We start from the raw sequence: 15,464 nt of genomic DNA, 5'->3' as shown, positions 1-15,464 counted from the left end.
CCTACTTGGCAGAAATAGCAAAAAAGTTGACAAGCACCTAACTTGTATGTTAAGTGAAAATTAATTTAGAATATCAAGACAAACGCAATACAAATAATATACATAATTTTATTACAAATTTTTTTTAAAAAACAAAATGCAACATCCTAAAAAACCCAAAATTTATGATACTCATTCCTATGAAGTTTGCTGTGCTACAAGAAATTAAAGAAAACCATTAAATATTTAGGAACATTCAACATCAAAAGCTTTAAAATCTAACTGTATGTCGTAGCCCCTCAAAAAGCTACAATCTGCATAAAAAAAAAGTATTTTCTCTACAAGGAATCTCATCAGCTATACAAAAATCTGTACAGTTTTTATACTGAAGCTAATGTTGAGCTGCACTTGAATTCACATTCTTAGCAAAACAATTGCCTGAGCGCACACACACACATTCCACATACAATTGCCATTTATTCTTCATCTTCATCCTCCTCTTCCTCATCTTCATCTTCTTCCTCTTCCTCCTCCTCTTCCTCATCTTCTGGTTCATTCTTCTTCTTCGAGCCAGTTGGCCTGCCAGGACCCTTCTTTCCAGCTTCACTTTTGTCCTTGGCACGATATGCAGCAATATCCTGAAATGTCAAAATAATAAAATCAGCATCCGGTATCGTTTCCCAATGGTGAAAAACTTTGGTTGTAAACAACTAAAAGTATTGGCCAATAACACCAACAGCAGTGTAAAAGAGAAATTCAGTCTACCTGAGGCTTGAATCCACTTGGTTCCCTCTATGCTTTAAAGAAAGCTAATGATGGAGCTTTCATTAGATGAAATTCTAGTCTTTTCATTACCAACTCTTGATACACATTCCTTTTAACCTAGATATTTTAGGTATAGTAACGAATGTGGTCCTCATATTTCTATATCAGATTTGTCTAACTGCAAATGAGCACACATACAGGAATTTACCAGTGTTGCGAACACTGCTTTTTTCAAACAAGTTGGCAGTTATAGGCATACAGGGTTTAGATGTTTGCCCTGACTGACACACTAATATACCACATAACACTTAAGTTTTCCAAAGCTAACAATTTACCTGTTTCTAAGACATTTGACTAAAACATTTACTTAATACTAACATTTTTCTTAAAATGTCAGATGGCAGTTTACCTTCTCATATTTCTCCTTTAGTTTAGCTGCCTTCTGCTCATAGGGCTGCTTATCTTTGGCAGACTGCTCCGACCACATCTCACCCAATTTCTTTGCAGTATCCCCAATGGAGAGGCCTGGGTGCTCACTCTTGATCTTTGGGCGATGTTCAGAGCAAAACAGGAAGAAGGCAGATCTGAAAGGAAATAACAAAAGAATCAACCGACCAAATGGGAAGAGGAGGGGGGGGGAATTCTAAGACGCAGTTTAGCTACTTGAAGGAAAACAAAACACTCACGGTGGTCTTTTCGGAGCATTGGGATCTTTTTTCTTCCCCTTCTTGTCACCTTTGGGAGGAACGTAATTTTTCATCTCCCTGTCATAGCGAGCTTTGTCACTTTTGGCCATGTCTTCAAACTTGGACTTTTCTTTTGCAGACATGGTCTGTGGGAGTAGAGTACAAAGACGGGGAAAACTGTGTAAATTGAGTTTATGTGTACATAGGTCATCTTTAAGGGTCGTATCCTGAAGGAACAGCACTGTGTGTCACCTAGATGGACCGAAGAAAAGAAGCATACCTGGGTGGGACACACAAAAAAGGTGAATTTTACAAACCAAAAGTTCTGAAGTTCAAATCCAAACTGCTGGTTTAAAGGATTGTCCGCAACGCCCCACGTGAAAAGCCCTCTGGGTCCCATAGGCCTCCCTAACCCTTCCGGCCCCCCACCGGGCCCCTCACCTTCCATCTCTCCGAACACTTCTTCGAGAACTCGGCGAAGTTCACCGAGGAGTCGGGGTGCTTCTTCTTGTGCTCTTCCCGGCAGGTCTGCACGAAGAAGGCGTACGAGGACATCTTGCCCCGCGGCTTATTCGGGTCGCCTTTACCCATGGCGGCGGAGCGGCGTCTACCTGCGGGCGGCGGCTGGGCGGTGAGGCGGCGTGGAGAGGCGGCGGCCCGGCCGGCGCAGGCCGGGTTCAGCTTCCCGCGCAAAACCGCGCGCCCGGCCCGGCCCCTCCTCCCCCGGCGACCGCCTCGGGCGCCCGGGCCGCGAGGCTCCCGCCCCCGCCGCCCCAGCCCGCGCGCTCGACCCCCCTTCTCCCCGCCGGCCGGAGCCCGCGCCCCGCGCCCCTCACGCGGACCCCGCAGCTCTTCCCTGAGGCCGCGAAGCCGCCGCCGCCGCCCGCGTCTCCCCACCCCCCGGGCCGCCGCCGCGAGCGCCCCCAAACCTCTGCCCGGTGTGTACGCCAGGCCGCCGGCTCCGGGCGGCTTCCGCGTCCGCGAGCCCCGCTCGCTCTGGACCTCGAGGCCCCACCACGGTCAAATTTACTCCGGGGTCCGGAGTCAGCCCGGCCGTGGGAGCCGCTCTCCCACTCCGCCCGCCACAGCCCGGGCCCCGCCAGCCCGACCCCCCAAACCCCGTCCGCCAGGTGGAACCCCACAAGCTGGGGCGCCCACCCCCGACACAGGACTCCGAGGGACCGGGAAGAGCCCACAAACCCGAAGAGGCCTGAAGGGGGGTCCCGCTGGGCCGAGCTTCTCCTCAGAGTCCCGCCGAGTGGCCGGATTCGACGGAGACGCGGCTGCCCAGGACTCCGGCGTGAACTGGTTTATCGCTAACGCAATCCTCAGCTCTTGTTTTGCAGCGTTCTCCGCGCCACTGTAACTTGAAAAGTCCTTGCCGCTGGCCACACCCTCCTCCTCTCTGATTGGCTCGCACGATTATTCAAACCCTCGAAGCCCCCGCCTCTTTTCCGAAGCGTCCTCTGATTGGTTAATATCTCACTAGGTCCGTCCCTCCGGCCCCAGCCTAGCAGGTTCGGTCGGTCTCCCAGGTCGTTAACTCCCAGACCCGTTAGAACCGGTCAGGAGAAGAATGCACAGCTCGACTCTGATTGGCGGCAGGAAGAGGGTTTGAAAAATGGCGGGCCCGGCGCTGATTGGTTAGAGCCTAAAAGGGGCGTGGTGGACCCGGGAGGAAATGTCCCCCGCCAGATTTAAAAATAAGTGGAGCAACTTGAACTTTTTTTTCTCCTTTTCTCTCCTCTGAGGGCCGGAGCTTGTTCGGCTAGTGATAACGGCTTGCGAGAAGCCCGTTCTGTCTCTCTCCCACCCAGTTCAGACCTTGTCTCTTCGGAAGCCCCAGCTCCGCCCTACAGCGGGGTCGCCTGGGATCTGTAGTCCCGCTGCTCGGCGGACCCGCAGGGTCTCCCCGCGCCACGTGTAGACTAGTTACTGGGAAGATGCGGAGGAGTTTGCCCTACGGAACTGTCGCCGGGCCCGCGGTGGAACCCGAAAAAGAGGAACTTGGGAAAGGGTATGAGAGGTGCGGGAGGACAGCCGCTCCCACTCTTGGTGGGAGGGGGTGGGGGGTGTTTACGCCGGTGTTCCTTGTCCTGGAGGGGCTCGAACACGGGGAAAGAGGGTGAGGCGCCCTCGGAGGGGATGGGGGGCGGAGTCGGCGCCCGGCCCCGCCCCTCGCGCATCCGGGGTCCGTGTGAGCGGCGCGGCTGCGCAGTTGGACGCCTCGGAGGCCGGTGCAGCGGGCGGGCGTGGGGGAGGTGGGGGGCGGGCTCGGCGTTTTCCGTCCTCGGTGCTCTTTAACTTGATTCTCCGGTTCAAAACGCTATGAGAAAACAATGGATGCTCCCCACGCCCCCCAGTTAGAGGCCCGCGGGTGACCTTTGAGTAAGCCGTTTCTGTGTTGCGCTCGGGGTTTTTTTCCGCCAGTCTTTTGCACTGACGCTTCATGTTTTCAGTGCGCCCATCCGGTTTGTCTATATGGTAAGTTGGGCAGGTATAGATGAACACGATCTATACCTACAGATTCATAACGCCAGACGTCTAGATTTACTAATTCAAGGACAGATTGAAGAACTCTGCCCTCGAAATGGATATGGTTGTCCAGCGTTGTTAATAAATGTATTTAATGCCAGTGAATTGTATGCGTTAAAATGACCACCCTACCAATTTTTTAAGTTTAACCAGAGTGGGAAAATATAATAAAGTGAAGGCTTAAAAAAATGTTTTTTTTCTTGTTTCAGTACTCCCAGATTTTAGTCGTGGTGTATGTGCTGGTATGGGGGTTTAAACTCAGCGTCTTGCAGTCTTGCTTAGCTTTTTCGCTGAAGGCTGATACTCTAGAGCCATAGCTCCACTTCCAAGTTTTTGCTGGTTAATTGGAGCTAAAGGTCTCATGGATTTTTCTACCCAAGCTTAAGCCTCCTGATTAGCTAAAATTACAAGAGGAGCCACTAGCACCTGGCAGAAATTCTTATACTGTTTGGGGGTTATGACTATACCTACAAAATGACAGTTCCAAGTGTGGTGTTAAAAAAAAGAAAATCCCAGTTAACTACATTATTTAATAGCAATGCGAGGTCGCTAAAATCCTTGTTTTGTTTTTGTTTTGTTTTTTTGCTTGAACTCGGAGCCTGGACACTGTCCCCCTGAGCTACTTTTGCTCAGCAGCACTCTACAACTTGAGCCACAGCACCACTTCCACTTTTCTCTGTTTATGTGGTACTAACTAATCAAACCCAGGGCTTCATAAGCCACATTCCCAGCCCCTTCAATCACTTTTAAATATATTCTTTAAAAAATAAGTGATGGTATAATTGTGCTTATATAAAGTTTGGGCATTTATTCAAGAACTATTACTTGAATATGCTTAGCAACAGAAATATAAAGATGAACTGCCCTCGGAAAATTTAATGTGGAGGGAGACAGAAATAGAAGACAACAGTACAACATAAAAATTGTTTGTTCAGGGGCCGGGAGTTTTGCCAAGTGGTTAAAGTGCTTGCCTAGCATGCATGAAGACCCGGGTTTGATTCCTTGGTACCACATACATAGAAAAAAGCCGGAAGTGGTGCTGAGGCTCAAGTGGTAGAGCTCTAGCCTTGAGAAAGTCCAAGGACAGTGCTCAGGCCCTGTGCTCAAGCCCAGGACTGGCAAAAAAAAAAAAAATTGTTTGTTCATTACTGAAAGCATAAGCCAATCACCTAACACTATGAAGAAAGCCTCCAATGAAAGGCAGGACTTTGGAGAAAATCCGACTTATTTGGAGATCCAACTTAGTTTTACTACTTCAGTATGTCAGGAGCTTAAGACAAATATGGTTGTTGGTACTAGACTGTCAGCTTACAAAGAACCTTAAGACTTCATTATATAGACAAAGGAATGGAAGTGAAATAGATTTCCACGTTAATACCAATATGTGTGGCTTTATTTTAAAAAATAATATCAAGTTTATAATTTAGAAACCAATTTACTCAGGGCACCTGTGTCTCATACCTGTAAGCCTATTTATTTATTTATTAATACAGCAAAGATAGGCTTTAATGTTGTTATTAATTGAAAAAGTCACTAAAGCATTTATAATACAAATTACTTTGAATTACAATTCATAATCATTTACTCAATTACATTTTATATAGCATTCTAGAAAATAGCAATCCAAGAATTAGTGAACACAAAAATTCCTTGCTTTTTGTGAACCTTCTATTTTAACTGAAAGAAAATTAAGTTAGGGAAATGAATAAGAATATTTCAATTAGGGTTTGGTGATACAGCTCAGTCGTAGAGCATATATCTAGTCTTTATAAGGTATTAGATTCAATTCCTGGTTCCAAACAAAAATAAGTTAGTGTATAGTCTTTTTTTGTCTTATTTTTTTAACAAGTGCTTATTTTTTATATAATTTTTTATTGTAATTAATAAAAGGGTTACATGATATTCTGCAAGCCTATTTAGACTCACACCGCCTACATCTGGGGCTTAGTGTCAGCCTATATAAAACTGGGCAAAACCCAATTACTCCCCTAATGATTCAAGTCAGATCCCTGCTAAAAGAACGAGATGAACCCATTTTTTACAGTACCTCAGGGGACACCAGGACTTGCCTGGGAGGCTGACATGAGGGAACCAAATGGCCGATCAATTGGCAACCAATGGGATTATTACAGCTACTGCTCAGCCTCAGCAGGACCTTCAATTAGCTCGTGGGTTACATGAATTGACTCACTTAAATTGGAGAGGGTTACATCAGAGATTCCCCCTGGTCCCTATAAAAGACTTAAAAAAGATTGTGAGGACATGTAAATCATGCATGCAGTTTTACAAGTCCCACCTCTACAATCCCCTGGGGTCAATCCCTGGGGCCTCAAACCCAACATTATCTGGCAGACTGATGTAACCCACTATATACCCTTTGGAAATTAAAATATATATTTATGTCTATAGATACTCATTCACATGCTTGTTGGGCTACTGCGCATTCCAAAAAAAGACCCCGACATGCTGAAAGCCATTTTTTACAATGTTTTACCATCTTAGGTTTACCCCTACAGGTTAAAAATGGGTAATGGGCCTTGTTTTGCGAGCAAATCATTACAAAAATTTTTTCAGACTTGGAATATTAAACATACCACTAGGATACCATATAATCCCAGGGGACAAGCTATAATTGAGAGACACAAGACCTTAAAAAAAATCAACTAATAAAACAAAAAGGAGGAGGCAACGCCCATGATCAATTGAGGACAGCCATGCTTACATTAAAAATTTTAAATTTTTCCAAGGATCAGCCTCTGACTGCCTTTCAGAGACATTGGTCTAATCAGACACCTATTTAAAGGTTGAAGTCAATTGGAGAGATCCTCTTACTGGATCATGGAGAGGCCCTGATCTCCTCATTAGTGTGGGGAGAGGATTTGGATGTGTCTTCCTGGTGGGAGAACTATTGTCAGCAAATTGAAAAATAATTACCCAAGAGAATCCCTTCTTGACGTATGATTTTCCCTTCTCCCTCTCATTCACAGGATTGAGGAGACCATACTGGACGCTCTGCCTAGCTGTGGTTGGATTCCCCATAGTCAGCTTCCTTCTCCTCATCCTGGGCATCATTATTCATGCCGCCCACAAAGACATTTAACGAATCCTGAATAATGCTCGTTATCTGTGAGGGCAGTATGAATTTTCTAGTTGCTCTTTCCCTGCTTCTTCCTGCCATAGCAGGGGACAAACCCTGCCTCTCCAATTGCGGAATTAATCCAAGGGCCCCTTTGTTGCCTATGGTACAGTCCATAAGTCCTGCTATGAGTCAGCCTCTTTATGCTCTTTTGGTGGAAAAAAGTACTGGACAGGTAAAGCAAAAAGACCCCTCATAGGAGTTATTTGTCCCTGGAAAAATAATTGGAAAGATACCCAGTATCAGGCTCGCCAATTTTGTTGGAACTATCATTCTACTGGAACAAACAATCCAAAGGGTTGGCCAAAAAAAGCTTAAAGAGCTCCAACCTGCCCCCACCCACGTGTCGTCCAATAATATTGCCCGAACCTCAAAGACCTCTGCTATTAAATCTGGAAACGCAGAGCATTCTTGAGGGCGCCTATTACTTGCTCAACAGTACCAGTGATTGCTGGTTATGCCTTAAAAGAGGGTCATTGAGGGCCTCTGCTTTTCCTGCCCCGAACAATTTAACCTTTTCAGACCCCCCTAGCTACCCAGCTTTACCCCCTCATTCGGGGGTATCTACCCCTGCCCTCTGCACAGAATGTTACCTGTCTTGTTCGAAATGGTACACTTTTTGTGGGGAGTTTAGATCTACTCTTTATAATAATAACCAGTCCTAGGATTCTCATCCTAAATCCTTATGCCCCCCTAATGGTACGGTACTGCTTTGTGGTGATACTGCTTATAGTTTGTTGCCTGGGAATTGGAGTGTGATCTGTGCTGTTGTGTTTCTCCTACCGGATGTTAATATTATTCCCAATAATCAGACTTTACCTGTTCCTGCAGTGGATCACATGAATACCCGATGGCCTAGGACAATCCAAGCCCTTCCCTTGTTGTTAAGTCTCAGAGTTGCCACAGGAGTGGGGACAGGTATTGGGAGCCTTGGTAGTGCACTCCATGGATATAATAAATTGTCTCTACAAATGATAGATGACATGTACCATATTACCAATACTATCTTGGACCTGCAGTCTCAACTTGATTCCTTAGCTGCAGTAGTCCTCCAAAATCGTTGAGGCCTTGATCTGCTTACCGCCAAAGAGGGGGGATTATGTTGTTCCTCCAAGAGGAGTGCTGCTTCTATGCTAACCTTTCTGGAATCATCCAGGACAAAGTAAAAGGGCTGCAGGAGGATCTCGAATGCTGCTGGAATGAACTCAATTCAAACTATCTATGGACTGGACTAAATGGTTGGCTCCCTTACCTTCTCCCCTTTGTGGGCGGGCTCCTTGGTTACAGTGGTTTTTGTATTCACATTCAGACCTTGTGTAATCAATAAGCTCCTTCAGTTTCTTAGAGATCAGGTTAAAGCTGTTCCGCTAATGGTGGTCCAACAACAATATGCTGTGCTATGAGATGCGGACTGGGAACCCTATGTGGTTGGCCCCGGCTCTTACCAGGATGTACAAGTGTACACCAGAGGATAGAAGGGTTTCCCTTATGGATGTCGACCGCTTCCCCTACTTAAAATCTCCATTTAGGTCTGCCAATCCTACAGGTGAATTGCCTGAAGAGCTAGAGTGGTAGTCAATGATGGGTAAGGTCCCCAGAGGGGACAACCTAAGACAGGCACACTCTCAAGTAAGGCAAGCACCTGCTAATGAAACAAAAAAGGGGGAGATGGGGAGCATATCACATCAGGGAAATGGAAACCTATGCTGTAAAAGGAGGCCTAACTCGAGGCCCAGCGCTCACTTTCTGGTCTTGGGACCGCATCTGGATAAGAGGGAGCCTGGCACCAGGTTGGAAGGCGTTGCTGTGGGTTGTGATGTAAAGTAAGGCCACCTCTGGGATAGGCCCTGAACCCTTCTACCCTTGTGGACAGCACATGATTCCCCTTCTTTACCTATAGAGAGAGTAAACATGTGGACCTCCTCCACCCTGCTGACCTTTGTTCTGATAGGCTCCTGCACCCTATATTAGCTGAATGTACTTCCTCAATAAATGAGGTCCTGCCTTGATGGGTCTCCCTGACGTGTCTGCTTATCCTCTGGCGAAGGGGGACTGGACCGAGGAATCCAACCCCAGCCTTCATGCATGCTAGGCAAGCACTCTACCACTAGGCCAAACTCGCAGGCCCAGAAAATTAATTTTTTATGTTCATTCTTTTCTCTGGTTCCAGAGTTGTAATCCCAAAGGTAGTATGAGTCGTTTATTTACATACATTATAAGTTTGCCAACTCTTTGATGTTTGCTAAAGTTTTGAGGCATTTTACATTATTCATGTAACTTAATTGGTTGATTTCACCAACTGTGTTCCATTTCTTATTATGAAGGTATTTACTTATATCTAAAATCAACTATTAATTCAGTTCTATATGCTATTCCAATGCTAATGCTTCCATAAGAATCATGATTCTGGGTTTGTTTTCCTTTTTTTTTTTGGTACTGTTTGGATTCTTGGCCTCCCAGTCAAAGGTTCTACCACTGATCCATTCCTGTAGCCTTGTTTTAAGTGGTTTTTTTGAAATATAATTTTGTGAATGTATCTGCCCAGGCTGCCCTCAAAACAAGTAATGAGATCACAGGCATGAGCCACACGCACCCAACAGCTAGTATTTAATTGAATCTAGGGCGCTATTTTTCAGAAAGATTTTTTTCAATCACTCCTCAATGGATGATTATTGCAAGGGACAATAAGGCAAGCTGAAAATAGATGGTAGTTCACTTAAGCAGTGAGGATTTTAAAAAGATCATCTTACTTAGAAATAAGCACATTGCAAATATAACTAGTTTATAATAGAAATGGAAATACAGAACTTTTGACAGAGACAGGCATAGAGGTGAGAATGGAACAAGAAATGGCTGAAAACAGCCATATGCAAACCAGGCAAAAGCCTGAAATTTCCCTTGTAGCTGCAGAAGGAATCAGCCCTTCTGACACCAAATTGCCATTCTTCTCAGCAGAAGGAAAATCATGCTTAATATATGTTGGTATTTTCTGAATTTAATATACTTCTACATTACTTTTCATGAAAGGAAAGGTATAAAATGCCTCTAAAGTCTTATGATTTAGAACTGTTTGGGGAGCATTTCAGAGCCTTTTACAAACGAGAAATTGTGTGATTCTGTAATTCTTGGTACCTATTAATGTAATGCTGTGAAATAAATATCATCCGCAATTGTTATGCAGTCAGGTGATATAATTAAGTTTTTAAAAATTAATGTTTCCTAAGAAATTCATTGCCTGTAAAAATACTGCCTAGATAGAGATTCCCTTCTTGAATACTCTTGTTAAACATGTCATTTGAAATATGATGTAAAAATCAATGTTAATAAATTATTTAAAAAATTGTTAAAAAAAAAAACTGGCTAAGGTTGGTTTTTTTTTTTAAATATAACCTGGTTTTAAGACCAGATAATAGCAAACTAAGCGACAAACAGTTGACAACTATCCAAATATAAGTGTTTACCAAGATTTTATGTTACACAATATTTTTGTTCCTCTATTCTCTCATTTAAATGATCTTAACAGCTCTTTTTCCCCAGATGATATTATTACATCAGTTTCTCAAAAATTGCCTTAGTTTTAGCATCTTATGAATTCTAAAACAGATGCAAGTCTAGAGGCATGTTAAACCCTTTTATGGGTATTGGTCACCTAATGTGTGTGTGTATAACACATACATATGTATATGTAGTTATTAAATATCTACATGTATAAAAACTTGTCTTTCATATAGAATACCAGGTCTTTATGGTAAAAATAATCATTAATAATCATGTGAAATATAGCATTATAAATCATTAAGGAAATAAAAGTAAAACCCAATACATATGACTTCTCATTAGAATCACCATAATTTAACAAAAAAGATACATGATCGAAGTTTTGATAAAGATGTGGAGACATTAGAACCGTAATGTCACTGCTGAGAACTAAAATTGTTGTCACTTTGGAAAACAATTTGTCAGTTTCTCATAAGTTAAACCCAACTAGGCATCTATCCAAGGGAAATGAAAACCTATGCCTACAAAAAGACAAACATGTAAGTCTTCAAAACAATTTTATTTGTAATTGCCAAAAGCTGGAAATAATCCAGATGTCTACCACCTAGAAAAGAACTCAGTAAAAATAAAGTATACTCATATATTGGAATACTAGTCATCACTAGAAATAACCACTGATAAAAGCTATTCCATGTGTGTGTAATACATATCTGTGTGTGTGTGTGTAGACACACACAGACATGGACAGCAGAGGAGTGTCTACCTGAAGGCTGTAGATGGCAGTGAAAAAAGGACTGCAGTGAGCCAGGATAGAATTTTTTCAAGTGACAGAAAAATTCTAAAATTGGAATAAGTTGGTCACTTATCGATTGTTCTGAAATGTGTGAAATTTATGTGTGCATTTTGTCTCAATGAAAATGTTTTGAAATCCAGTCACTTAGGCCAGGCCCTTATTGCTTATAATGCTAGCTTCTTTGGAAGGACCAGGATTTGAGGCCAACCTAGGCAGAAATGTTATGAGGCACCTCATCAGCTGGGTTCCATGCCAGTCATCCTGTCCCCATGCAGAAATGTTCATGAGACTGTAAACTAGCCCTGGCCTGAAAGGTTTCCAGATTCCGTCTCAGTGGATCAAGGTGGATGTGATAGAGCACATCTGTCATCTAGGGTACATGGGAATCCAAATTCAGACAAATTGTGAACCAAATGTGTGCCTGGACAGAAGGAAAAAAGCCAGTTCTACTTGTAGAACTCTACATTTGAAATAGAACAATTTAGACTTTAACAATGACAATTGAAGAATACAGCATGAGAATACAGATATTATTTGAAAGGAAGTAAATACAACTGATCTGTTTTAGGTGAAAATAGTAGGTACCAGTGGCTCTTGAACTGTAGTAGCAATTTTGGTCCATATTCAACTAAGTACCTATTTTTATACAATAGAAAAAAATTATTTTTAAATAGTTTTGAAATTTTTACCTTTTATAGGTTTCCAGCTATAATAAATTTGTGATATATTAATATATTGACATGTCAAGCTAGAGGTTGTTTGTTTTGGGGTTATTTTTGTTGTTGTTTTGTTGTTTTGGCATTTGTGGGGCTTGAATTCTGAGCCTGGGCCTTGTCCCTGAACTGTTCAGCTCAAGGCCACCACCCTACCTCTTGAGCCACAGTGCCACTTTCAGTATTCTGGTGGTTAATTGGAGATTAGAGTCTCACAGACTTTTTGGTGCTGGGGCTGGCTTTGAACCATGATCCTCAGATCCCAGACTCCTGAGAAGCTAGGATTACAGGTGTGAGCCACTATGCCCAGCTTCCACTGGTATTTTTAAGTTTGATACTGATTTAAAATTCTAAGTTCTGGAAATAAATATTCATACAAGTTTAAAACTGTCCTCTAATTTTGTTACTATGCTTAGTAGTTTGAATGTATTTAGGAATGTGAAGGTTTGGAGTATACTTTTCAAAAATATCCCGGACGGGCCCGGGAGTTTGGCCTAGTGGTAGAGTGCTTGCCTAGCATGCACAAAGACCTGGGTTCGATTCCTCGGTACCACATACATAGTAAAAAGCCAGAAGTAGTGCTGAGGCTCAAGTGGTAGAGCCGTAGCCTTGAGAAAATCCAGGGACAGTGCTCAGGCCCTGAGCCCAAGCCCAGGACTGGCAAAAAAAAAAAAAAAAAAAGAAATAGACTCAGCCATTACCTGACATAGGTACCTCGCCCCTCTGTACATCACCTTTCTGATAACAATAAAAAATAAAAATTAAAAATATCCCAGAGTCCTATTTACAGTAAATAAAAATATAGAAGTTGGACTAATTAATAAAAGTGATAACTCAAGTTCAGGTACAAGGGCAGAGTTTACAACCAGCATTTTTAAACTCTGGAGAGAGCAGTAGAGGCTGGTTGAAGTATCATGTATGCACATACCAAATATCATGCTGAAACCCTTGGCACACAAAAAAAATACAGGAGAGTAAAACAGATTCTGGAGTGCAACAGGTGTCAACAGGGAAGATGAGTGTCAATTACAGTGAATATGGTCAAGGAACTTTATATGCATCTATGAAAACAGAACAGTGAAACTTGTTGAAACTGGTAAGGGATGAGGTTGATGAGGTACATGGTATGCATGCATGAATATGTCACAATGTCATCATCACCACCACCCCCATTTAGTATCTAGGAGGATTAGCTTTTAAAAAATTTAAATAACAATATAATTTAAAGAGACCATAAAATAGGCATGATGGTGGATGAATGCATCCAATTCTAGAAATTCTGTAAGCAGTCCTCAAGACAATGACCTAACTCTTGCACTGACACAACAGAATTCTCTGTAGTCAATAACCTCTAGATGTATCTCATTTGTTTGTTTTGGAGAATTTGGGTCTCAAGGATCTTAAGAATGATGTAACAATAACCCTAGACTCACAATGCTGAAAACAAGATTAAAAAATATGTTTCACAGGCACTCATGATGCAAGCCTGCCATTCTAGCTAATCAGGAGGCTGAGTGAGTGCTAGTACGAAGAAGGAGGAGGAGGAGGAAGAGGAGGAGGAGGAGGAAGAGGAGGAGGAGGAGGAGGAGGAGGAGGAGGAGGAGGAGGAGGAGGAAGAAGAGAAGAGGGGGAGGAGGAGGAGGAAAGTGAAATAATTACAAATTTGAAATAATTCAAGATTTGCCCACAAGAATTTCTTTCTCAAGTCTTTTCTCTTACATGAGACACCCCCCTGACCTCCTACACTGAATACTTGTGTTCATCTTCAGGGTCTAAAACAATCTGTTCTCTTCCACTGCCTGTGCCACTTCCTGTTCTCACCACCAGAGCATTCCCAAACATATAAGTTAAACCTACAGGCCTCTGTCAGAGACATTCTCCCCCTCCCTGAATGAATTCTTAGTATAAGAATGTGCCTGCATCTTGTAATTAGGTCACTAAGCAACATGTGCCTGCTTGCGTTGATATGCAAACATCCTACCACCTGGCCTCTACCCGGGGCAGGAGCAAACATCCTACTACCGGACCCCCTACCCCGGACCCCCTACCCCGAGTGGTTCCTCTACCCCAACCCCCTCCTGCCTCTCCTGAAGAGGCATATAAACCCCTGTGTAAAAAATAAAATTTGCAGCTTGATCAGGATGCTTGTCTTGCTCCCTTCTTCGTGTCCCCTGTCCCTTTCATTCCTCCCTCTAGGTTCTTGGCCCTAGTTGACGTCCCACTGGATGGGACAGACCTCCAAAGTACCTGTGTTGTGTCTCAAGCAAAACAAAAAACTCATTTTGAATACTTGTTTGTTAATCATGACATTTGAAATATGATATAAAAATCAATGTTAATAAATTCTTTAATAAAAAAAGATGACACTGGAAGACACCCATGCTGATTTATGATAGAAGAGGAATAATAGACAACAGGGGCATAAAAGGACTTAGGTTACAAAAAGATAAACAATTACCACCAAATTAGGCAAAATTTGCACAGTATTAAAAGTATAAAGGAAGACCATAGATGTTACAGACTTGCTCAGACCATATATATTTAGCAAGAAATATGATATACAGTATAACTTAGCCAAGATTTTGTGCTGTATTTTTAAATGCTCTAAAAATATTAGTTCCCTTAATCCTCATAGAAATAGCTGTGAGATAAGTATACTATTTTTCTTTTATAGAAATAACCGAGGCAAAAAAAGAATACTTGATATTGTTCAATAAAGAGAACAAATCACTAAATAGTTCAGAGAAAGTATAATAACTTTGATTTTTGGTGGAAATATTACAAAAGTACTGGAAGAGATAAGAAAAAGAAAAAATATTAATGTTGAGCAGGATGAGTTCCCAAATTAACAAAAGAAAAGTAGTGATACCCCAAACCCCAAGATGTGGTGCTTCTGAGGTTTTAGAACAAAACTTGCGTTAATAGACTTTCTCTGCTAGCTGTTTTGCAGGGTCCTAGCAGCCTCCTCCCAAACTCTGCCATTCCTGGAATCACAGAAGGGTATATATAGCTCACTGGAGCTAGAAAATGAAACACAACACTCTTTCTGAAGGCCATTTGGATATTTATAATATCAATCATGGGCCATACAGCATTCTTGTGTAGCACCTGACAAGAAGCATACATATCTGCCCTGTCATGTTCCAAATGATTTCCAGAGCTGTGTGTGACGTGTGAGCCGGATCAAAACTGAACAGGATATCAACTGACAAGTGAGTCTGGGCAATCTTTTTATCATGGAGAGAGTAAAAGGACGATACTGGAACTGAGAAATGCAAGACAAATAACCAGCACAAATAAATGGCAAGTGTCAGAGTTTAAGTCCCAGGGAACCTGGCTCCTGAGCAAATGCTTTTTAA

General features: G+C 42.7%; 1 protein-coding gene across 2 annotated transcripts; it reads right to left on the bottom strand.

The window, feature by feature from the left end:
• Positions 1 to 88: 88 nt before the first annotated feature.
• On the bottom strand, positions 89 to 2,783 carry Hmgb2 (high mobility group box 2). Of its 2 annotated transcripts, none has more exons than XM_090354189.1 (5): positions 2,631 to 2,783; positions 1,872 to 2,041; positions 1,431 to 1,576; positions 1,154 to 1,328; positions 89 to 617 (listed from the first exon to the last, which is right to left on the bottom strand). In XM_090354189.1, exons 2-5 carry the CDS (start codon positions 2,019 to 2,021, stop codon positions 456 to 458), a joined length of 633 nt encoding a protein of 210 aa, XP_090210315.1. In that variant the 5' UTR covers positions 2,022 to 2,041; positions 2,631 to 2,783; the 3' UTR covers positions 89 to 455. The 2 variants fall into 2 exon arrangements, with proteins under 2 accessions (XP_090210315.1, XP_090210316.1); XM_090354190.1 differs by having other exon boundaries at positions 1,872 to 2,037.
• Between the last annotated feature and the right edge of the window lie 12,681 nt (positions 2,784 to 15,464).

Source organism: Megascapheus bottae, chromosome 20 (genome assembly GCF_031878675.1).
Source record: "Megascapheus bottae isolate mThoBot1 chromosome 20, mThoBot2.hap1, whole genome shotgun sequence".
In the NCBI taxonomy this organism is placed as follows: Eukaryota; Metazoa; Chordata; class Mammalia; order Rodentia; family Geomyidae; genus Megascapheus; species Megascapheus bottae.
Note: the sequence above shows the minus strand (reverse complement) of the source record. Positions and strands in the feature narration are given on the sequence as shown.